The sequence below is a fragment of the Prunus avium genome, chromosome 2 (genome assembly GCF_965620075.1).
Source record: "Prunus avium chromosome 2, drPruAviu1.hap1.1, whole genome shotgun sequence".
NCBI classification, from domain to species: Eukaryota; Viridiplantae; Streptophyta; class Magnoliopsida; order Rosales; family Rosaceae; genus Prunus; species Prunus avium.
Window position 1 is genome coordinate 6,931,752 of NC_142285.1, and position 25,547 is coordinate 6,957,298.

General features: G+C 35.7%; 3 protein-coding genes and 1 pseudogene across 3 annotated transcripts; 2 read left to right on the forward strand and 2 right to left on the reverse strand.

Annotated features, from left to right (window-relative positions):
• Positions 1-449: 449 nt before the first annotated feature.
• Positions 450-1,655, reverse strand: LOC148296368 (zinc finger BED domain-containing protein RICESLEEPER 2-like; annotated as a pseudogene).
• A 1,142-nt stretch (positions 1,656-2,797) lies between these two features.
• Positions 2,798-3,373, reverse strand: LOC148296369 (uncharacterized). The gene has a single exon (XM_088248499.1). The coding sequence runs from the start codon at positions 3,371-3,373 to the stop codon at positions 2,798-2,800; it is 576 nt and encodes a 191-aa protein (XP_088104625.1).
• A 3,153-nt stretch (positions 3,374-6,526) lies between these two features.
• Positions 6,527-11,308, forward strand: LOC110772384 (protein LNK3). The gene is made up of 6 exons (XM_021976821.2): positions 6,527-6,785; positions 7,731-8,105; positions 8,557-8,830; positions 9,698-9,808; positions 9,910-10,061; positions 10,627-11,308. Exons 2-6 carry the CDS (start codon positions 7,741-7,743, stop codon positions 10,982-10,984), a joined length of 1,260 nt encoding a protein of 419 aa, XP_021832513.2. The 5' UTR covers positions 6,527-6,785; positions 7,731-7,740; the 3' UTR covers positions 10,985-11,308.
• An 8,535-nt stretch (positions 11,309-19,843) lies between these two features.
• LOC110772393 (MIZU-KUSSEI-like protein (Protein of unknown function, DUF617)) lies at positions 19,844-20,758 on the forward strand. Its single transcript, XM_088249580.1, has one exon. The coding sequence runs from the start codon at positions 19,962-19,964 to the stop codon at positions 20,706-20,708; it is 747 nt and encodes a 248-aa protein (XP_088105706.1). The 5' UTR covers positions 19,844-19,961; the 3' UTR covers positions 20,709-20,758.
• Positions 20,759-25,547: the final 4,789 nt, after the last annotated feature.

The following is a 25,547-nucleotide window of genomic DNA, read 5'->3' on the forward strand; positions in this document are numbered from 1 at the left end:
ATTTATACAAATTTGATGGATTACTCACCAGTCACAGAAGGTCCCATCATATACTTTTTCATTTTCCCACACCAAACTAACCCTGATAAGGTTATTAAAATGGAACCAATGATGATGGATTCTTATCTAACTAGTTATCTTAATGAAATATAATTAAAATAATATATTTAAAGCAGTGTCCCCTTAATTTTCAGATTAATATTTGATAGTGAAATATTATATTAGTTTTTCGGGTAAAAGGTACCACAATCTTGACAGTACAGGTGTCCAGATTGTGACCCACCCATCCACACATAGAAAAGAAGGATATAATTCGATTTAGGCAGAGATGAGAGAGACTTGACTAAGAAGTTTAGGGTTATGAGTGAAGGGGTATGACTGAGAACTATGAGTGAGAAGAGGTATGACAGAGGAGGTATTAGTGAGAAGGTACGAGTAAGAAGAGGTTTTCATTTACGACCTCCAAAAATCAAAGAAGGCTCTGTTTCATTGTTAATACTATCACCACTCTCATTTGTAGTACTAGTAGCACCTATATTGTTACTACTAGGCTTATACACTTCATACATATTCAAAAGAAGTTGTTTCACCTCATTTGTCTTTTGAGCCACCAATCTATCACAAGTAACATCATTTTCAAATATTTCATCAAAGACGTGCTTCAAATTGCGAAGCTTGAATTGGGGGTCAATCACAACTCCTATCATCAAGAATGGGTTCACTTTATGAAGTTAACCCCAATATTTATCATATTTCTTCTTCATTGATGCTACCATATCATTTAAAAGCGTGTCCATTGATGTTTGTTCTTCAATAGGAATTGAAACATCATATCTATACAACTCCCTAATCTCCCCATCTATGGCAAGCAAGTAATGGAAGGTTGAATGTGATGTTAGATGCAAAGAAGCTGAAATTTTCAAAGTAACATCATAGAAGGTCTTCAAAAACATCACAAATGTCACGGCTTTTTCCCAATCTTCATCACTAGGTGGACCCACCCTCTTATTAGACTTAGACTTTCCATTCCTTTCCCATTTCCTTCAATGCCTTCATTTCTCTCTTCCTCTCTTTCCTCTTCCTTGAAGTACGTTGAATATGAAGAATCGGGATCATCCCCCATCCTCATCCTATCAAAAGCTTTTCAAAATTTCAATGCCGCATCAAGCATCAAATAAGTGGAGTTCCACCTAGTGGGCACATTCATCACCACTAACCCCTTGCACTTTATTTTTTCCGTCTAAACACACATTTTGAAGTAACTCAACCGAGAAGGTGATGACCTCACAAACTTGACCACATTACGGATTGCCACAATTGAGCTTTTTAATCTCTTCAAATCCTCCTTAACTATCAAGTTGATTATATGAGCAGTACACCTTATATGCATGTGAACTCCTCCTAACACACTTTTCGAATCTTTCCACTCATTTATTTTCTTACTCACATAATCAATTGCCTTACTATTGGCAGCCGTATGTGAGTATCTTCTCACGTCCCCAATCAATCAAACAATTTTCAAGCAATTTCCCAATGCTCTCCCATTTATGACTATCAATTACACAAAAAATTAGGATTCTTTTGTGCGTTTTATTGTCGGAATCACTATTATACCCAATGTACATGAAGATGAATGAGAAGTTGAAAGTTGACATTCGTTCACATAGTGTTGACTACCTACTTTGTTTCTTCAGAGTTAGGATACAAAAGCTTGTATATAAACTCTCAAACGAAGGTTATTTTCATTTATCGTGAAGAACTATCTATCTTCTTTTCAAGGGCTATAACATTTCTTTTGCATATGGAGATTGAGGCTTTGAAAAATGAAAACCATGAGCTTTCTTTGAAGTTGGAAGTACTGTTGATAATATATACATATATCTAAAAAATGTTAGCACCACTTACCAACTGTTGGTCAACCAAATTTTTGCCAAACACATTGGTCATATCATGGAAGTATATATTGAAGACATGCTACTCAAGAGTAAGAAGACCGATCATCACCTCCGTAACTTTTCATTCATGTTCGGCATTTTAAAGAAATATAAAATGCGTCCCAATCCTACGAAGTGCGCCTTCGGCGTATCTTTTGACAAGTTCCTCAACTTCATGTTTAGCTAAAGGAGCATCAAAGCCAATCCCAAAAAGATCAAATTATTGCTCAACATGCAGGTGTCAAAGACACAAAAGAACATCCAACGCCTCACTGGTTGCAAAGCCGCACTTTAAAATAAACTCTAAGTAAGCACGCATATCTCTCTTAAATTGAAGTTTTTTTCTTTTTTCTCGACTCTTAAATTGAAGTTAATAAGCCTGGGCACGATTCGGATCGGGTCAAATTTTGGTCGACCTGTGGACTAAATAGATGAAGGCCTCAGTTCTCGGGTTAGGTCGGGTCTAAGTTGAAACCCGCAAGTGGGCCAAATTGCAATGGACCTCGGTTCTTGGGTCGATTTTGTATTTCGATGGAGTCCAATGCTACAATTTTTCAAAAGCCCAGATCATATTTATTTTCAGCCAAAAAAAGCCCAAATCATATTTAGTTTCAGCCAAAATCCTTTTTTTTTTTTGACAAATTGCCAAAACCTAATAAGTTCTTACTAACATGCCCAAATCACTTTTTTCTTCTCTTTCAAATCCTGAAATCATGCAAATTCAGGTATAACCCATAAAAATCCATTATTCCAATCTAAGTTTCTAAACAACTAAATCAATCCCACATCCACACAATCATCAACCAACCAAGGAAAGGAAATATAACTTCTTACATAAAAACCATAAAAAAAACATACTACAACTAATTATAATGGTATGGATTCCCTGGTACAACATACACATACATCACCTTGAACCAAAAAACAATCTCACGGTGCCATTTGCATTGATTGCAACAAGTCCAGAAGGTAGGATTTATCTTTGCTTCAGTAGGCCAGCCTTCAATAACCAAACACCATTCGTTGTTGTTACAAGCGCTGCAGTGATTGAACTTAATCTTTCCATAGTAAAACATATCTACGATATGTCTTGAAACAGACAAAACTCGGCTTAATCTTCGTCTCAAAGCATCCCTGGTTCCTTTCATATCAATGCTGTTACGTTGATTCAAAGAACACAAAAATTGTAATGCATCCTCTTTTGACTGACCAATTTCGGACATGCCAAGTAGTCCAACTAGATATGCCGCTTCCATATGGCTTGCCGTTGCTGCAATGCGCATCCCATACAACGCTTCCACGTTATCCTGCATGAAAAATATTTCGAACGCTTCTCTAAATATCGACTCAGGGTTCTCGTAAGCCCAACATTGTTGCAAGAAAAGCTGGACCGCAGGATTGGCATGGTACCAGCAAGGATGGTCTAGGTACTTTGCCATTGAAATGGTTTTTCACACTTGTGGAGTGTTTGACAACATCTGGAATAATGGGCATACAGATGCCATACAGAAGAGATCTTCCGATGATTGAGTTGCCACGTATAACATCGCTTTAAACCAAGCTAACTACGGGATGAAGGCTTGGGGCATATCCAAATGGAGATGCTTCAAGTCCTTTCACTATCATGCCTTGTAACATTCCTTTTCTAATGTGCTGAGTTATATTTGTGTATATTTTGTTCCTATTATGTCCCTGAAGTCTAAAACGGGTAATTTATTATGGGAGCTGATTTCCCCACTCCTCTTTTCTCCACTTACACTCTCTTTTGCTTTTTAATACTTTTTAATCAATTTTGTTCTTTCTCTTTCCTATTCTACCCTTACCCTATATTAATTTCTTTTTTACTTCACTTTTATATTATTTCTTTTTCTTTATACTTAATTTTATAACTTACACTCCATTTTCAGTATTAAAGGGAAAAAAAACTTAATTTCTTACTCAATTAAAGGAAAAAAAAAAACTAAAAATGGAGTGCAAGTTGGATAATTAAGTATAAAGAAAAAGAACTAATATAAAAGTGAAGTAAAAAGAAATTAATGTAGGGTAAGCGTAGAATAGGAAAGAGAAGGAACAAAATTGATTAAAAAGTATTAAAAAGCGAAAGGGAGTGTAAGTGGAGAAAATGGGAGTGAGGAAATCATATCCCTTTATTAATTATAGGACATTAATTATCAGATTCAATTTGCTTTTAATTACATGTCTATTTATTGAATTTAGAAATTTTCTAATCAACTTTAAAAAAAAAATTATATTTATTGAATTTTGCAAGAGTGAAATTTTCTAATCAACTTTAATTCAGTGCTTTCCGCAACAATTGATGTCTCACTATATTTGTTTCACTCTTGCAACTTACATATTTGTTTGAGAGAAAAGCGATAATTGTATTAATAAATTAGGCACAAAGACCATCAGCCACAAGGGGCAATTTTTTACTATTATCTCATTATTCTTTTTTATTTTTTTATTTTTCGTTAGGTTGAATTTTGTTATTTTCTTGAACTCAATCCTTTTTCATTATGTGGGTTAATTTGGGTTGTACTAATACTAAAAAAAATTCTCTCTGTTGGGTTTTCTTATTTTTCATCAGAATAGGTATATCATATTTTCTTTCTTGATCTAATTTTTTATATAATTTTTATTTTTTTATGCTTATGACATTTGTTGTAGGTACCTAAGTTTACCCCATTGTGTGGGTAAAGTAACGTATGTATGTTCTATGTTCTCGGCTTGGTGTATCATAGGTGTTTTAGTTTATGTACATGAGTTATAAGTAACAATTTTAACATATTTTCGATAATGTATAGTAGTATTTTATGTACATTTTTTTTTACAGGTAGCATACACTTTTATTTGTCTATTTTTGTATCTGGCGTATAGGTAGTCTTCTAATTTATGTTCCTGAATTATAAGTAGCATGATTTATCATTAAGTTTTTGTTGTTGCTAATAATAACACTATTTACTCGTATGTCAGGTACATAATTTCATGTGGGTGCTTGAAATATAATATGTGGGTCTTTACCTTCATTGATTAAATTGTATTTTATCCATATATTAGGTAAATATTATGAAGGAAATAATTCAAAATTCAAATTCTGAAATTCAATTACAAGGAAATAATGAATTAAATTTAGATTTTCAATGTGTTTTCCTTATTTACCTCAAAGGACAAAATCGACATAACAAAAAAAGTAATAAAAGTCAAAGGACCTACATTTAAAACAAAATACGCGTGAACTCAACCCAATGACATATAATTATTTTGGACCTAGATCTAATAACTTTTTATAAATAAAAAAAAAGTACAAGCGACACTAGGAAAGAGGTCACATAATCTCAAGTATATGATAACTACTCTTAACCACTAGTTACAAGTCCTTTGTAATATTAGAGACGTGTTAAATGACTGTTGTTTTTGTTTAGTAAGTAGAATTAGAAACATAGTAAAAAAGGAACAATGCAACCATCATAATGCAGCCCAAAAAATAGGGACAAGGGATCTAGATGCAAATATATAATCGGTGCTTTAAAAAAACAACTTGGAGAAGAAAAGAAAACTGAAAAAATGACCTTTGTTTGTACTAGATTAATGTTACACTTGAAACATATATTGGTGCTTCATAGCAGTGTTAGTAGTTGAAGCATAAAGACGTAGTCCGAAATTAAGACAGGGAAGAGAAGAATTAGGAAAATGAGAGAGAAGATAAAAGAGATCTTAAGAAAAGTCATACATGTACGAAACATTTCTTCGTACAGACCAATTACTATTTGACATGTGTACCGAAACTTTTTTTTTTTTTTGGAATGTTGATAAATTTTTTTTATATACACGTCAATAATAATTTGTCTCTAATGATAAATGTTATCTTAAATCAATAATTTTAAAAACAATAATTATTATGGATTAAATCCTTCCAGAAATTGGCCCAAAAGAAAAGAGAAGGCATTTCCAAAATTTCTCCCCTATTTAATTTAAATTTTAACTGTGTAATTTAGAGCTATCTTGGTACCAGGAATCTTGTGGCCCTAAATCGTCTCGTAGTCTGTATCCGACTACATCTTATCCCAATTCCCCGCAAATAAAACCAAGCTACACCTTTTTTTGACCACACAACTTGCAACTCCTTCGGTTCTCTCCGTTGAAGCCACGTGTCACTCAACTCCAAGCATATTAAGCCACGTGTCAAGCGAGCCCAAGCATATGCAGCCACGTATATGGCGTGGAAATCTATGCGGGACCCACGAACGTGAATGCCTTTACAGCACTTGACGTGGGAAAAGACCAATTAGACCACGTACCTCGCTTCCTGTGTGACCCTGCGATGGGCCAAATTAATTAAATAATACAGGGGTATTTGTGGAAATGAAATATTAGATGGTCACGGCATCCCGAGCGCAATTTTCCACCAAGTAATAAATCTGATTTCTCTGTTGTGGGACCAGATTCGGACACCTGGCTCAATGAGAATGCAGTTTTTGATGGAGCCCTCCTCAACCACTAATCTCACTCTCCCATTCTCAGCCACAAGAAATCACAGCAACTAGCTCTTTCCTCTCTCTCTCTGCCACTGTAGCTCTATTTCTATCTTGTTCTCTATCTACAAGTTGCTTTATTTGGAATAATTTTCTTAAAGCAATAAATTATAAAAAAAACCTGACCACCCAAAAACTAAGGCCGCCTCATATGTTGTCCAGCTGAAACACACTGGGTATCTCAAAGACTCCAACTTCAACTTGAACAAAACCCATCAAAGATTTTAGCTTTCTATATTGCATTTCTTCATCTGGGCTGACTTACTTCTCTGAATCAGCAACTGGGTCGTCTTCATTTTCTCAAATAATCCATCACAAGGTAATGTTCTTTCATCAGTTTTGCTTATTTAGTATATGTATGTGTTCAGATGGCTGATGGAGAACATGGTTCTTCTCTTAGTTGTGTAAAGTCTTGGTCTTTATTAGAATTTCTGGTTTTTGATGTCTTGGTTGACCTTGTTATTCACAGCTGTTCTTGTATGTTTGATGATACAGTTGCTTGTATGCTGAATATTTCTTAGTTTGATAAAGTTGTGTCTCCAGATGCTGTGGATGTGTACGAAAAGAAATGAAATTCAAACTTTTAAACGGAATTGGAGAATATTTTAGATTTAGTCAGTATTTGAAATCAAAGAGATTAGAGAAGTTGAATGGTTTTATAATCAAATCCTTCCATACCAAATAAAATGATTGGAGTTTTTTTTGTCCTGCTTCTAGTTTACCTTTTTTGTAGTTACCAGATCTGGAACAAATTTTGAACTTTTGTTAATTTGGTTAGATTTTTTATCACCATAATCATCATCATCTTCTTCTTTTAGAAGTTGCTGAACTAATCTCGGAAGTAATCTATCCCAAAAAACAACTTTTAGTTTTACAAGTAGGGTCTACTTCTTGAAATATTCCACTACTAGAGCGCAGTAATCAACACATCTAGGTCTCTGTTTGATTACCAAGAAAACTGAGGATGTAGGAGTTAACAAAACAGAGGTTTTGTAGGTAATTTTGTTGCTTTGTTATTTAAAATAACTGCAAATGGAAAATTCCTGTGTAGATTAAGTAATCGTACAAGACTTGAAGTATATGACTAGGAGAACCACCATGAAGGGGGAATATAGGACTTTTTCCCTTTATTTTGCTTCTTCTGATTTCTTGATGACCAGTCCTAATATCCATAAGTTCTCAAAATCTGTAAATATCAGAATTGCCTGTTGTCATAATTACTCATTTTATGCTTGTTTATAACATTTCGTGTTTCTTATTTCAGAACAAGTATCATGGAGTGGTATTACGGGAGTGGCATTGATGACGTTGTTGTTCCAAATGATGGAGGATCGGACAGGCTTCCATCTCCGGACAGTTGGTCGAAATGGGGAATCAGTGCTTCCGAATGCTTTCAGCCCACTAATAAATGCTTTTCTATATATCCACAATTCACTAAAGAGCTCAACTATAACGGTAGCAGTTTATTTGATGACTTGGAGATGGAAACTTCTGTTAATGAAAAAGATCCATCTAGCAGTTCAAGTGTATGTGAAGGATTTTCCGAGGACTCTCTTCAGCAGACCACACATTCATTAAATCGAACCAATAATCAGCTTGAAGACCTAGCAGGACTCGAACAGATGGATGACATTTTCTTGTACAAGCGTAACCTCTGGGATTAAGATACTTGATTTAATGCCTGTAGGAAACCATGTAGTTTCTTAACTGCCTTAATTTGTTAAGATCAATTGTGGCATCATAGGGAATCCAATGGAAATTGAATTGCTCCATTGTGTTTTCATGTCATATTCTGCACTAGGTTATCTTGGGGTTGGTGCCATTACAGAAGATGGCATCGGCTGCATGATAGTCAACAGTTGAAAAGCATAATAACAAACTGATTCTATACCCCCATTCTTTGTAATATCCTATTTTGTTTTTGGTCCTATTTTAAAAGATCAAAATTTTATTACTGGTGATGCAATAGAGCCATTCAATATCCATATGATTTCCAATATGCCTAAATTCTATGTGCTTTACTTTAATCAAATGTCACCTTATTTTTACTTGTGTTTGGTTTCTCATCTTCTGGCTTTTCCTTAATGCAGGAGTTCCTTACTTGATGATCTTCCTGGGGCAGAAAATATACACAAGTCATTCTATTTTTGTCCTGATTCCAATGGCATGTTGCCCACTGATAATATCTCGACAAGCATGAGTTTGGAGTCACAAAGTTTCTCGAGCAGTGCACATAGTGCAGGAAGCTCAAAGTATCTTAAAAATCATGCGTTTTCACCAGCAGCGGGTTCAGAGAAAGGGCATGCCACTACTTCACAGTATATTCAATGCAACTCAGAGAAAAAAGCTTGCCCATCAGTAAAGGTGAGATTTTATTTGCATTAAGTTTGAAATTGGCCAGAGGGCATGGTAGCTTGCCTAATTCTTCGCCTGGGACAGCTGTCTTCTGACATGCTTGGGTTACCAGCAGTGTGATTGTATGTATATGTTGAAGATAGGTATCTAAATAGCTATTACTTGCGTATTGCTGAGAAGTTTGTTGTACCTGAAAGCCGACCATTTTTGCTTTAACAGGCAATTCATCTTGCCATGGTCATTTCAAAAAATGGTTTCTATGAGTTATAGGTTTTTTCTAAGTTATCATGTCACCGTATCCATTAGCATTCTGCAAATATCAAGATTTTGTCAATTAAAATTTTAAACTTTTATCTTCATTAATTTTAAACTTCTTAAAGCTCTTTTATGTACTTCCCCTCTTCTTCTCTTCTCTAGTCACTCTTTTAACTTTCTCTCTACTCTGTGTTCAAGTGAAAAGAAAAACAGAATGTTAAAAACCGGGCCCTCAGTATCGTTTCCTTCTTTTATTTTGAAGAAAAACTTTTACTTGATTTAAATGAAAAATACTTTTCCATTTGCAGAGGGATGTGTATGGTCGTCATATACTTAAATTACTTATCACTGCTCTCTATGTCTGGACTCTTTTGCAAGGCAAGAAAAGGAAAAGTGGCTTTGTTTTTCTCCTCCTACTAATTTTTTTTTAACAAACAGAGACCCTTGCTGAAAGTTGCTGGCGTCTGTTATTGAAGTTGATTTGTAGTGCTAGTTTCTTGACTTTCATTTACCAACATCTGTAGCATTGCTGTAGTAATAGTTTCCTTGACTTCTTATGTCTTATAGCTTCTTGACTTTCAAGCTTATATCTTATCTATGTATTTCTTTTTTATGATACAGGCAGAAAGCGTCTTTGCCCCACCTGAGCAAGGCAGCATGAATGGACTTCTGGGTGAGGAAACATCAATTGAAGAATCAGTATTGCATGAACTGGAAATGGTGATGACACAGGTAAACTTAGATCTTGAAAGTAGAATAAAGCGCATGTTGTGAAACATATCCTTCACATTCATTATTGGTTATGGAATCTTACTCTGTTGTTGAATTATCAGTTGAATGAAAAGACACGAATTTGCTTTCGCGATGCCTTATACCGCCTTGCCAACAACTCAAAAGGAAATCTCGCTACACAGAGCCAAGATGGAGACCAAGCGAGTGAAATTGAAGAACCCTCTTCATGGACAGCTCAGGATGAGACTATCAGGTATATTTGTGATACTTGCTACATTTACCTTCGGTCTCTTTGGAGTTTAATCCATTTGATGTTAACAATCTCATCATGTTATCATGTATGAAAAATGGCATTGCTGAGTTGTGATTGTCAATTTAAAAGCCACTGGTTTCACATTGGTGATAGGGTAATTTGTGGTAGATTTTTTGGGTGAAACCTTCATTGCTGGCAGTGGTAAAGTTAGCTAAAACTGATAGCCCTGAACTTTTTGATTGCAAGAGTAGCTATGATGTTACTTTTGGCAGGAGACGATTCTTTTATGCTTTACATACTTATAAGAGTATCTTGTTCTCCAAATTTGAAGTTCTCATCTTTGCCCTTGTATTGCTTTGAAGTACTCCTGGGGCATTCCTACATTAGCTTGTAGTTCCAATATTGACCACACCAAACTGGGCGTTAGGCACTGGTTTGGGCAATGAATGGCAATGTGTTTTCTTACTCTGGCTTGCGGTTTAGTTTGTTAATGTTTCTGCTGCGTACTTGTCCTTGTTGTTGGCACTCAGGATCTCTTGATCAGAAAAATAAATTTCATATTCAGGCCAGGGAGCAATAAAGGAACAGAATCAGAGACAAACACCATTGACAGAGCCATTGCAAACCTCATGTTCAATGAGATGGACTTTAATGCGCAACCTCTTTCTGGAGGAGCACCGTTAGACCCCAAACAAGAAGCCAGTGGAGTGACTGGGCAGCAAACTGACAACGCCTATCGGCCACAAATCTTCCGTTCACATCTCCTCTCATTTGTACCACATGATGCTGAAGTTCCAATACTTGGTGAAAGAAGCATGCATGCCGAAACAGATCATCAAATACACAAAGGTTTCTCTGCATGTAATGCCGGTGGGAAGAGGAAGGCTCCGATGACCGAGTTCGAGTCTACAACTGGGTACTAAACGGCCCTTCAAAGAATGGCTTGATGGCAAATTTTCAGTGGCCAAAGAACTTTTGGAGATATTGCTTTTAGAGCCTTCAATTATTTTGCTTGTACATATAATCCCATCTAGTTAGTGTGCAATGTTGAAAGATTGCTGCATCCGTTGAGCTCAGTTTTGATCGACATGTGAATGAGTGAATTTAATTATGTAGCTTGTCTTACACTTTCCTTAGTGAAAGCTAGCGCTTCTACGTTATAATTTTATAGTTTCAAGACTTGACATGCCTCCTCCAGTGTACGGTGATCTGTTTGGATTATTTATTTTAATCGTAAATTACATGCGTGTCTCTATCTGTAATTACATGAGAGATAGATACATAGTTGTATAAAACTCGATGTGTGAAGACGTGTCACTTGACGAGAGAGGTAGATACACATTTACAACTTGATATTTGAAAGATTTTTTTTTTTTTAATAAGTACCATTTTGGTTTTAAAATCTAGCATAGTTTCGTAAAGTTCCCTGCATCAGAATTTTCCTCATGAGATCTCAAGTTTCCCCCATCAAAATTTAATGTTAAAGAACCATTGCAGTTAAAAATATCTTTTATTAAAATAGCCGTATAAGTTAACAATTGTAGTCAAAATAGGAAGCAGGACATCTTCGAATTTTGTCGACATTGACTTCAGGCCCCCATGTCGACATGGGCACAAATGATTCTAAAATCAATTAGAGGACGTTTTCTTCACCTTTATCTTTTCGTTTCTATATAATGGAATTTGCTTACTTCAATTCAAACATTGACTTTCCTGATTTCAAAAGAAAAAAAAAAGGTTTTTCTTTTGTTTGAAGTTCCTCGTTCGTTTTGTGTTAGTACTAAGACTACCTGCCTACCCTCGAGTGATCTCACCCAATTACACTCGGACAGGAGTGGGCTCCAGCTCAGTGCTGACTTCGTTCGTAGGTTTAGTGGTATAAACCAAATTTAGGTAAAGTAAATAGTAGTCCAGCCCTCTATTTAAAATAAGTCCAGCTCTCTGTGTAGAGATAAACCCACTCTTGAAGCATATAGGAAATAGTAAACATGCAATCCATAATCTATATAAATTTGATTAGAAGCAAACATCAGAATTTTTCTTCTAGCCACCCAAAACACCATATTTGAACCTTCAGAGCCTAGAAGAAATAGCATATATGTTTTATTTTTGCAACTTGAATTATTAATTAGCATATATGATTTTTGATGTCTAGTATTTCTTGTTAGGATATCATGTCACATGATGATAATAGACTGGCAAAGAGAGGAAAAACTATTTATTCATTTATAAAAAAAAAGTGGTAACGATAACAGGGATACACCTTCTACATCTGATGTTGATACTTCAATTCTTGAGGAACTTACTCAACTTGGTTCTCAAGTAGTTGAACAATCTGTTTGATTTGATATTTATTTATATTTTGTACTTTGTCTTATATTTGCTCGTAATGTGGCCTTGTTTGATTTATAAAATTTTATTTGCATTTCAAAAGAAAAAAAAAGCTTATAATATATCTTCTATAAATAAATAAAAAAATTTAGCCTATCCCTATAAAAATTCATGAGTCCGCCATTGATCTCACCCCCCATATTTTTCCCCTTTGGAACCTTGTGTATGTGTATGATGTAAGCCTCCGAGAAACTATTGTATTATACTAGAATACAGTTGGGTGGAGGACAAGAGTTGGTATTTCTCACTTTTAAAGCATAATATCAATAAATATTTACTTATTATAACATATCAACGAGTTATACTGCATGAAAAAACGAAAACACACTTGCTTCAACCCTAACTTTGTGTATCTTTGTTTAGTTAGTGTTTGGAATTGTACCGTTATTTTCATGATTCATGTGGTATCTTTGTGTACTATTTTATTATTATTATTAATCAATTTTCAAGTTCAAAGGAAAGAATTAAAAGAAAAAACCTAAAAAGACAAACGAACTCCTTCCAATCTCAGCACACTATGTATCTTTTAAATTCCAAATAATTTTATAATTTAAACGTATGAAAAAGAAAATTAAGTAAAATATGTTCAGAGTCAATTTGCAAGATCAAAAGTCAACTGGCATGGACGGCTGGTTAGCTGGAAATATTTTTCAAGTCACTTTTATAAATTGTGTGACAATTTAAAATTAAAGGAGAAATAAAGGGAAATATTGTACATGTTTTGTCAAAATCAAAGTTTTTTCTTCTTCTCTTACATTTAATTTATTTAAAGAGAAAAAAACAATGGTATTGACCATTTGTTTTACAATTTGCATTAATTTATTGTGCAATGTTGCATTACTCAAACCAGTTCCCACTTGATTTACAATCGTTCGAATTAGATTTATATATTTAAATGCTAGTGTAAGTTATTTACATGTGAGTTATTGGTAAATCATTGGTCGGGATTAACGACATAAATCGCCAAATTATAAGGTATTTTTCAAGCTCATACACAATTTTTAGACATTTTTATAGTCAGATTACATTATAATTAAGGGTAATGCTAGGCTTACCACATTTTTCATACCACATTCGTACCACCTCTCTAATAGAGGTGGGCCCCATTGTATTGGTGGGTGTTAAGCTCATAATTTCATACATATATATGCCCAAATTTACTTACTTCTTTTGCTTAGTTTCTTATAATTTTGAGTTATTTGCCTCCCTTTGTGTGTTTTGTAGGCCAAAAGAGCAAGAGAGCATAATTCATGCAATTCAAGCATGTTAAGGCCTAATTTGGATGAAGGGAAGAAGAGCTTAAAGACAAACGCATTTTGGCTACAGCCCCCTGCCAGTCCAGTTCCATAGGTCATATTGTAAGCTTTGTTTCAGCAACCTACATAGCTCGGATGAGGCAACATTCTTCATGAATGTTGTTCCAATGGGTGTGTACTATAACATATCCAAAATTCAGCCCCATTGGATAAACATGGAGTCTGTTACCTAGCAAACACAGAGCCATGCTCAGGATGGATTTTATCAGCGCGCAAAATGAGTTAGCAATTTGTTTTGGCCTTAACTTCCTCCTCCGACCTTGGATTGGCCCAAATGATATATGGCTGGAAAGAAGACATTCTGAACTTCACGTTTGAGTGCTTAAAGTCTTAATTTGCTTAAGGTAAGCCCAATTCGTAAGCCCTTGAAGTTGCTGGTCATGCTGACCTCAGGATGAGCTATTGTTTCTGGTTGGAAGCTTGGTCATGGTGAGCTAGGCATGAGCTATTGAGCTGGTTGGAAGCTTGGTCATGGTGACATGAAGATGAGCTAGGGCTGCTGGTGGGATTTATTGGTGAAGTGCATCAACCAATTCAAATTTTCTAATACAAGTGCATCAACCATTTCAAATTTTATAAAACAAGTGTTGTATGCATTAGCCATATTGAATTCAGATTTTTCACTTCCTTAGGCCTATAAATAGGGAGGTTCTCTAAGCTTGTAAACACACCCCAAGGGGGGGAGCTCTCAAACACTTCTCTAGAGCTCCCTTCCCTTCTCTCCCTCAAATTCTCTTAGTTTCTCTTTCTAGTTTTCAATTGTTGTAATGAAATCTTTTGTGTTGAAATTTTCCTTAAGTTTTTCTTAGTTCCACTTTACTTTTCATTATGTAAATTCTTTTCTTTAGTCTCAAGTTTGATTAGTTTCCAAGTTTCAATTATGGTTCATGTTCTTATTCATTATGCTTATAAGTTAATATGCTAGTTTGAATGAGTGATCACCATTAAGGCTTGCATGTTAGCTATCTTGGTTTGAATTAAGAGTATACACCATGCTTTAATTCGAATTGAACTATGAATAGGAAGAGTATGTATGGACATTCGACAACAGGGATTAGATACATGCTTGGTTGTTTAAATTGTTCTTCTATGCTTAATGGGTTCCTAATGCTTAATTTTAGGTTAGACAACAAATGATCAAATTAGGGAATTAGGAACACAAGGTTATGACCACACACCATGGCTTAATCATACATTAGCTAGAATCAATCCGTTAATCTAATTGAACTTGGGAACTTATCTGCTTGAGTTAGTTATTTTCTTTCTTCCTTATTGTATTTATTTCCTTTCTTTTTCATTTCTGTTTTGTGTAGGGAAACTAAATTGGATCATTCAATCACCAATCCCTGTGGAATCGACCTCGCACTTACATACGCTAAACTACCAACGGTTCGTGCACTTGCGAGTATCACAAGTTGAGGATGCAGCTGAATCCATTTTGGTGCAGCTGTATCTACACAACAAGTTTTTGGCGCCGTTGCCGGGGATCGGTAACATTGTTTGATTCTATTTGGCTTTCCTACTTTATTATTTTTCTTAACTGGACAATTTCAAGTTTTAAAGTTAATGACGTTAATGGACAAGTTGTGTTTGTAGTCCAACAGAAAAGGACAATTGCCCAACAAGCAAGAGAACTGGGTTTAAGTCCCAGCTTACACAACCCATTGGTGCTTGTTGCTTTGAAGCATGGAATTGGACGTGTGTTGATTTTTCCTTTTCATTTTTAGTTTTTTTTTTTATATTTCGTAATCCTTTAATTCCGTTTCAAGTTTTTGTGTGTGTTTGTTTTAGCAATGTAAATAGCTCAATAAAAATGGAGAGAGATGGCAACTTCAAAGATAGGAAGTGTGGAGTAGTGGGAGAAGTCGCGACCTCCAAGTGCATCACGCTCGACCTAATCGCTTCAAGGGGGAGCATTTCAATCCTTTCTCTTTACTTGTTATTATTTTAAATTTCTGTTTCTTTTTTTATAAAAATTTAAAAAAATAAAAAATTTAAAAATTTAAAAAGATTTTTCATATGAGCTGACTTATGGTAACTCCAGTGAGCACTTCCGTCAATACAGTGTCTAGGAGTTCTTTAGGCGACACCTTCGGTGTCTAAGAAGTTTGGGTTTTAAGCGGGACCATTGCGACCCCTCCAACCTTCCCGGATCCCCTGGCTGTGTTTTCTGAGGCCCTTAACTGGTCATCCATGAGTTGCTTATATATTCTTTTTTTTTTTCTTTCTAAACCTTCTTCTTAACTTTTCCCCTTATCATTTACATGTTCTCAATCATCTTTACTTTGCTTTAACATTGAGGACAATGCTTCATTTAAGTTTGGGGGTGCTGGAAAGTTTTTAGTTTTTGTGTTTGTGTTTGAAAACGTAGGCTTCTTCATTGCTACAATATTTTTTTTTTCTGCTACTGTTTTGAAAGTTTGGTCCGCGTTGTGTTCTTCATTGTTTCATGCTGAATCCAACGACATAAAGAACGTTAAATTTGACCAAGTGGTTTGAAAGTTACATGTCAAAACAGATTATATGTTGAAATTAAGCAAAACAGCAATTTGAAACATCTCGTTTTTCTTTTCTGTTTCTTTTCTTTGAGTCATTTTCAGTTTTCCTTCCCACACCAATGATAAATCTTGAGTCTAACTTCTAATATGGCTCTTAGGAATTTGATAAGCATTGTGTTAGGTCTGAATCTTATTCTTTTGCTAGCTAAGTCTCACATAATTATGCTTGAGCTTTCTATGCACTTTAGCCATGATTATACAATTCTTGCATGTCTTACCCAATTGTATGCATTTTTGCTTGTGTGATTCACTGGAATGTCAAGTTTATAACTAAGATATGATTTAGGCCATCTTTGTTAAGCCTCTTTCTTTTTCCTCCATCAACCCATACAATACATATTCCATTGTAAACCCTTTTGTGCCCAAACACTTAACCATTTCTTTCTATCACCTTATCATCTATTAAATATCCTACCATCTAGGGGACATGTAGAGTATGATTGTATTTGAGATTGTAATGTATTCAAGGCAATAAATGAGCTATAAAAATCAAAAGAAAAAGAGAAAAGAAGTGTGGCCAATGTAGTCACGACCCTAGGGTGATATAAGGAGAAATCAAGGTGATCTAGGGTAAAGAGCCGCAAAATTGGGCCAAATATTATACAAAGAGTGTAAATGTCAAAATCAAATTGTGAAGTAATTCAATTGCAAAATCTGGTGTTGTGAGCTTTTCAATTTACGTGCCTTACATTTCAAATGTCAATGATCTTGTTTATGTGACATGCTCTACTTTGTTCCTTAGACTTTGTATTTCAATATCCATTCCTTTTCTAACCATTACATTACAGCCATGAGTAAAGTCCTATTGATCTTGGTTTAGCTTGGCAAACTTGTGTTCATTCTTGCAGGAATTCATATCGTTGTTTGAGAAGCATGAGTTGTATCTTCATGGCTATTTCACACACACACCTTGAGCATGATTTGAGTGAGATTGTGGTAGCACTTGAATAATGTTTAGAACTTCCTTAGTGTTTGTTTTGTTCCTTATTGAGCCATGTCTACGAAGTTTAAAATTTCTGTCTGGTTGGAAGGTTAACGTTTTTTTTTGTTTTTTGTTTTTTGTTTTTTTGTTTTTTTTCTTAAGGACTAACAAATCTATTAAGTTTTCTAACCATTTTGTTTTGTAGAGTTAGAAAAACGTTTGTGGGTATCGTATCTGTTAAACCCTCAGGAGACACAACTCCTCCTACTAGGGATGCCTAGAGGTTTAAAGGCTTGTTGCATACGCTCAATGCAATCGAGTTACCTACGAAAGTGGTTTAGTTAACTTCTTGTTTTGTTTTTATCTTTGTTTTTCTTTTATTTTGCTCGAGGACTAGCAAAATCTAAGTTTGGGGGTGTGTTAAGCTCATAATTTCATACATATATATGCCCAAATTTACTTACTTCTTTTGCTTAGTTTCTTATAATTTTGAGTTATTTGCCTCCCTTTGTGTGTTTTGTAGGCCAAAAGAGCAAGAGAGCATAATTCATGCAATTCAAGCATGTTAAGGCCTAATTTGGATGAAGGGAAGAAGAGCTTAAAGACAAACGCATTTTGGCTACAGCCCCCTGCCAGTCCAGTTCCATAGGTCATATTGTAAGCTTTGTTTCAGCAACCTACATAGCTCGGATGAGGCAACATTCTTCATGAATGTTGTTCCAATGGGTGTGTACTATAACATATCCAAAATTCAGCCCCATTGGATAAACATGGAGTCTGTTACCTAGCAAACACAGAGCCATGCTCAGGATGGATTTTATCAGCGCGCAAAATGAGTTAGCAATTTGTTTTGGCCTTAACTTCCTCCTCCGACCTTGGATTGGCCCAAATGATATATGGCTGGAAAGAAGACATTCTGAACTTCACGTTTGAGTGCTTAAAGTCTTAATTTGCTTAAGGTAAGCCCAATTCGTAAGCCCTTGAAGTTGCTGGTCATGCTGACCTCAGGATGAGCTATTGTTTCTGGTTGGAAGCTTGGTCATGGTGAGCTAGGCATGAGCTATTGAGCTGGTTGGAAGCTTGGTCATGGTGACATGAAGATGAGCTAGGGCTGCTGGTGGGATTTATTGGTGAAGTGCATCAACCAATTCAAATTTTCTAATACAAGTGCATCAACCATTTCAAATTTTATAAAACAAGTGTTGTATGCATTAGCCATATTGAATTCAGATTTTTCACTTCCTTAGGCCTATAAATAGGGAGGTTCTCTAAGCTTGTAAACACACCCCAAGGGGGGGAGCTCTCAAACACTTCTCTAGAGCTCCCTTCCCTTCTCTCCCTCAAATTCTCTTAGTTTCTCTTTCTAGTTTTCAATTGTTGTAATGAAATCTTTTGTGTTGAAATTTTCCTTAAGTTTTTCTTAGTTCCACTTTACTTTTCATTATGTAAATTCTTTTCTTTAGTCTCAAGTTTGATTAGTTTCCAAGTTTCAATTATGGTTCATGTTCTTATTCATTATGCTTATAAGTTAATATGCTAGTTTGAATGAGTGATCACCATTAAGGCTTGCATGTTAGCTATCTTGGTTTGAATTAAGAGTATACACCATGCTTTAATTCGAATTGAACTATGAATAGGAAGAGTATGTATGGACATTCGACAACAGGGATTAGATACATGCTTGGTTGTTTAAATTGTTCTTCTATGCTTAATGGGTTCCTAATGCTTAATTTTAGGTTAGACAACAAATGATCAAATTAGGGAATTAGGAACACAAGGTTATGACCACACACCATGGCTTAATCATACATTAGCTAGAATCAATCCGTTAATCTAATTGAACTTGGGAACTTATCTGCTTGAGTTAGTTATTTTCTTTCTTCCTTATTGTATTTATTTCCTTTCTTTTTCATTTCTGTTTTGTGTAGGGAAACTAAATTGGATCATTCAATCACCAATCCCTGTGGAATCGACCTCGCACTTACATACGCTAAACTACCAACGGTTCGTGCACTTGCGAGTATCACAAGTTGAGGATGCAGCTGAATCCATTTTGGTGCAGCTGTATCTACACAACAGTGGGCTCCACCTCTATTAGAGAGGTGGTACGAATGTGGTATGAAAAATGTGGTAAGCCTAGTATTTTCCTATAATTAAACTGTACTTAATTTATTTTCATCCCGAAATTTTGCAACCAGTTTAATTCTGTTACTGATACTTCGCTTATTTCTAGCCCTACTACTTCATTTCTAGTGGCAAAAGTTTCCACCTGTCGTTAAATAACAACTCTCAATCTCAAGTCCCTCTAGCCATCTCATCCGGTAAGCAAGGCAACAATAAAGCCTCAAGTGAGGCTAAGTAGCTTTGAAAATATTCTAGAATAATGTAGAAGCTCGTTGCTAAAGCTAACTCAAGAGAAGAAGGAAAAAAAAAAAAAAAACTAAAGCTGACCACAGCTAGATAATTATCTATCTTTAGCTAAACCACCAAACTAAAAGCCTAACCATAAGCCACTATAAACAAGGGGAGAAAAAAACATTCTCATATCCTTATTCCCATTAAATTAGTCAACAGTTCCAACGTGCGCACCACAAACTTAGATTGCTCTTCATATACACCCTCATCCCCACAACCAAGCTCTCACCAAGAAGTCCTGACAAGCGTTGCCGGCCTCAGCAATTAAGCCACCCTCCTTTTGCCACCAAATTTTCATATGGCGGCACCACAAACGCAGCCACGGCCACCACCGCTACCGACCGCGTCTCAAAACCTCAAACCAACTACGCCGCCGACGGTGCATACACCGTCGCCTGTCTCCCTCCAACCATCATCCAAAAAAAGCCCATCAAAACCTTCAAAACTCTTCCGGCGTTTTCGTGCAGTTTTCCGGTCATTTCCAATCATATCGCCCTCATGCAAGATCCCCGTTTCGCTCCACGGGAGCCGCATGGGGGAAGGACACACACACATCCACGGGGGGACGCGGATGACAGGAACCCTATTTGGGTATCGAAAAGCTAGGATTAACCTGGTCATCCAGGAAAGCCCTAGATGCCTTCCCATCCTTGTCCTTGAGCTCGGGATACAAACAGGAAAGCTCCTTCAAGATATGGGAATGGGGCTTGTCCGGATAGCACTAGAATGCGAAAAGAGGCCCGGGGATAAGACGAAGATCGTGGACGAGCCGATATGGGCGTTGTACTGCAATGGGAAGAAATCAGGGTATGGAGTGAGGAGAGAGGCGACGGAGGATGACCTGAGTGTGATGCAAGTTTTACATGCAGTGTCCATGGGAGCTGGGGTTTTACCAAATGAAACAGAGTTGCCAGATGGTGATTTAATGTACATGCGAGCACAGTTCGAACGTGTGGTAGGGTCAAGGGACTCAGAGACATACTACATGATGAATCCTGATGGGAACAATGGGCCTGAGCTCAGTGTGTTCTTCGTCAGGATCTAATTAAGTTCTTAGCTAGGCAAGGGTTAATTAATTATTGTGGCTGGGAAAGAAAATTATATTGGGCTGAATTGAATATTAATGTACCAAGAAAAGAAAATTGTACATGGAAATGGTCTACATTTGTAAAGAAACCCTGAAATCAGAAAAACGTTTTGGCTCTTAGTTGCAATGTCTTCTGTTTTTGTTTTCATCAGAGAAAAAAAAAGACATACAACATTTTTTTTCCTTATCGATTTTTGTAACATGTAATCATTTTCATAATTTTTTTTTCCAATACTATCTAGAACCAGAGCTGTTGATTAAGTACAATGCAACTTTCGATTCGTAACTTAATTATATCACGTGTGCAAGGGGTTTGTAGCTCAACTGGTTAATTAAGAGCCCTTTTTGCACTGATGCTCTATGTTCGAATTCCCTTTTTCATTATCGCTTGGGTAAAAAAACAAAAACTACACCACGTGTTGTAAGATATCTTATATATAAGAGATTTACCAACTTGGATTATCAATGATCGCAATTGTAAGAAAACCTGGTTTATTCTGCAGCTCCAATCCAATATCCAAAATTCCACATCATTAATTGGCGTGTGATTTTGTTAATTGTGTCTACCACGTTTTTAATATCTTACTTTGAATAATCCATTAGAACACCAAGTTAACATAGGAGCCCGTGGATTTTTTTTTGGGGGGCGGGGGGGAGGAGAAATATATGCATGCCTATCCATAAAAATGTAGATATATAGAAGGAGGTATATAGGGTTTAATAAGAAAGAAAATAAAGTTCAAATTGTACAATAATTGGTCAACTACACTAAGTAGCAAATTAGGAGTAATCCCCTAATTACAGCTCATGTCCCTTAAGTTAATTAGTGCATAAGTATCCTAAATGCCCAACTTTTGCTAAGTGAGCTATGAAAACTCGGTTTGAGATAACTTTATATTCAAGAAATTTTCTAACTGATGATCTTCTTACTTAAAATATGGCAAGTGAATAATATTGTCCTCCAACTTCTATCTTTCCACTTGAACATTTGTTTAGTTTGATCATATTGAACTGGATTATAAGCAATATCAATAGCCGCTTTGTTATCACAATGTAAGTGCATGAGTTTCTTGGGTTCAAAGCCCAACTCTATTAACACAATTCTAATCCACAATAACTTAAAAATATCATGTGCTATCGAATTTGAGTTATTAGCTCCAAAAAAGTGTAAAACACCTTGATTTAGACCGTCCGTCAATAATGGATCTAGGTCAAATCTACATATTCATACCCAACAACATATAGATGTCCATGTTGAAAACATCAACCCCTTACTAGGTTTTGACTTCAAAAACTTTTAACATATGATCTACAACACTCTTATTATTCACACTAGGCGCGTGCATGAATTGGCTAATGAACAACACTTACATCATACGCAATGTCGGGCCTTGAATGAGTTAGGTGGATTAATCCTCCAATAAGGCGCTGATTTTGCCCCCTGTTGGTTGCTATGTGATCACCTCATCACTAAGTTGACTTAGAGGTTAGATTAATTACATGGTGCACAAGTTACACAGTCACATTCGATGAGGCTTCCAAAAGCATTAATAGTGGCACACTCGCAATGAGTATGGCAAGTTCCTGAAGTTAGAATGAAGTGCTGTCAACAATTGTAGTGGTGGCTATCTTTCTAAAGCACAAGATTGAGTGGTAGTTCAAGGATTCGACTTAATTATGCAGTATATAGCGTTCTTTTTGTTATCAGAAAGCCATGCAGTTCAAGACTCTGGTCACCAATTTTTTTTTTTCCAAAACCACACATGTACTACATACCAAAAATGTCACCATATGTTCAAAAATTGGCTATGAATAAATTATCAGTGTGCCACCATTAGTACTACAAGATGAATGATTGACGACTTTGCACCTTAAGAAATCTAACTTATGTTGACACTGTTGACCTCACCTTTCCCCTTAAGCAAATCCCACTAATTAAGGGATAACACTTGCTTGTCATACATCACATCCCATCAATTAAAGGATAACCCTTGCTTGTCATACGTCACATCCCACCAAACAATGAGTAGCTAGCCATGCCCCCACCTATGCCTTCTCTACACAGAGAGCTGGACTTAAATAGAGGGCTAGACTACTATTTACTTTACCTAAATTTGATTTATACCACTAAGCCTACAAACGAAGTTAGCACTGAACTAGAGCCCACTCTTGTCCAAGTGTAATTGGGTGAGATCACTCGACGGGAGGAACTTTCAAACAAAAGAAAAACTTTTTTTTTCTTTTGAGATCAGTGTGTTCTTCGTCAGGATCTAATTAAGGTCTTAGCTAGGCAAGGGTTAATTAATTATTGTGGCGGGGAAAGAAAATTATATTGGGCTGAATTGAATATTAATGTACCAAGAAAAGAAAATTGTGCATGGAAATGGCCTACATTTGTAAAGAAACCCTGAAATCAGAAAAACGTTCTGGCTCTTAGATGCAATGTCTTCTGTTTTTGTTTTCATCAGAAAAAAAAAAAAAAAAAAAAAAGAAGACATACAACATTTTTTTTTTCCTTATCGATCTTTGTAACATATAATAATTTTCTTAATTTTTTTTTTTTGCCAAACTATCTAGAACCAGAGCTGTTGATTAAGTATGATGCAATTTTCAATTCGTAACTTAATTATATCACGTGTGCAAGGGATTTGTAGCTCAAGTGGTTAATTAAGAGCCATTACACTTGCACCCGATGCCCTATATTCGAATCCCTTCTTTCATTATTGCCTGTATAAAAATATATAAACTAGACCATGTGTTGTAAGATATCTTATATACAAAGAGACTTACCAATCTTGGATGATCAATGATCGCAATTGTAAGAAAACCCGGTTTATTCTGCAGCTCCAATCCAATATCCAAAATTCATCATTAATTGGCGTGTGATTTTGTTAATTGTGTCTACCACGTTTTTAATATCTTACTTTGAATAATCCATTAGAGTACCAAGTAACATAGGAGCCCGTGGATTTTGGGGGGGTTTAACAAGTCAGTCCAGGGAAGTCAACCCGAAAACCATTCCTAAACAAATTAAGGGAGTGCCACCGCACTACTCTAAAAGCTGCTGATAATTTTTTTGTTTGTTTGTTTGTTTTTTTTTTCATTTTTTCATCGAAGGTTGTCAAAAAATATGCATGCCTATCCATACAAATGTAGATATATAGAAGGAGGTATATAGGGTTTAATAAGAAAGAAAATAAAGTTCAAATTGTACAATAATTGGTCAACTACACTAAGTAGCAAATTAGGAGTAATCCCCTAATTACAGCTCATGTCCCTTAAGTTAATTAGTGCATAAGTATCATAAATGCCCAGCGTACTAAGTGAGCTATGAAAAACTCGGTTTGAGATAACTTTATATTCAAGAAATTTTCTAACTAATGATCTTCTGACTTAAAATATGGCAAGTGAATAATATTGTCCTCCAACTTCTGTCTTTCCCCTTGACCATGTTTAGTTTGATCATATTGAACTGGATTATAAGCAATATCAATAGCCGCTTTGTTATCACAATGTAAGTGCATGAGTTTTTTGGGTTCAAAGCCCAACTCTATTAACACAATTCTAATCCACAATAACTTAAAAATATCATGTGCCATACATCCAGTGGCGGATCTATGAATTTTTCAGGAAAGGGGCAATGTTAAAAGGCTAAAACATCAGAAAAAATAATAATAATAACCAAATAGCCTTACAATTTAAACAATACTAATATTATTCATAATTAAAATAAATAAGAGTTTTACATCTAAGCCTAATCGGCTATAGTCTATTTTCTATATAAATTAAATGCACAAAATTCATGTTACACAATTATTTACCAAAATTAATATCAAAAACGAACAAAATGCATGTCAATTACACAATTAGTCTATCAAAATTCATATGAAATCATCCATTAATCTAATCAAAATCAATACCAATTAATCTAACCCAAAGTACATGTGATTTGGAGGTCACAAGATAAAAGTAGATGTGATTATGAGTTTGGGGTATTTTTCGGTGAATTTTTTGGAGCACGTATGAATTTTTAATGAATTTCTAAATTTGGTCTAATTAAAATTTGACACATGGCGCCCTGATAGTGGACCACATTAAAAAGGAATGCAAGTTGAGAAGCACAGGATTCTAACTACAAACACGAGTCATCTTCTTCTTCGACTGGTTGTGTCTGCAACTTAAGTGAACATTTTTCAAAATCTTCTAAAATCTATAACTTTGGTTGTGGAGGTCCAATTGACGAACCGTTTTCTCCTACGTGATCGTGAGATTGAGCTCAACAATCTAAGGTAAATATTCAGGGTCTCACACAGCAGCAACAAAACAGCCTCTTTGAGGCTTTTAATCGAACACTTGGTGGGCACAAGCAAAGGGGCAAATTCCTCCATCTCCAACGCATTTTCCGGCGAGAGGAGGTGCACCTTGCACCTTGCACCTCCTTGCGCCTCTGTGGGTCCGCCACTGCATACATCGATTTTGTGCTTTTGTCAACATATTTCTATGCCAAGTAATTAGGTTATTACCTCCAAAAAAAATGTAAAACACCTTGATTTAGACTGTCCATCAATAATGGACCTAGGCCAAATCTACATCTTCATACCCAACAACATATAGATGTCCATGTTGAAAACATCAACCCCTTACTAGATTTTGATTTCAAAAACTTTAACATATGATCTACAACACTCTTATTATTCATGCTAGGCGCATGCATGAATTGGCTAATTAACAATACTTACATCATATGCAATGTCGGGCCTTGAATGAGTTAGGTGTATTAATCCTCCAATAAGGCGC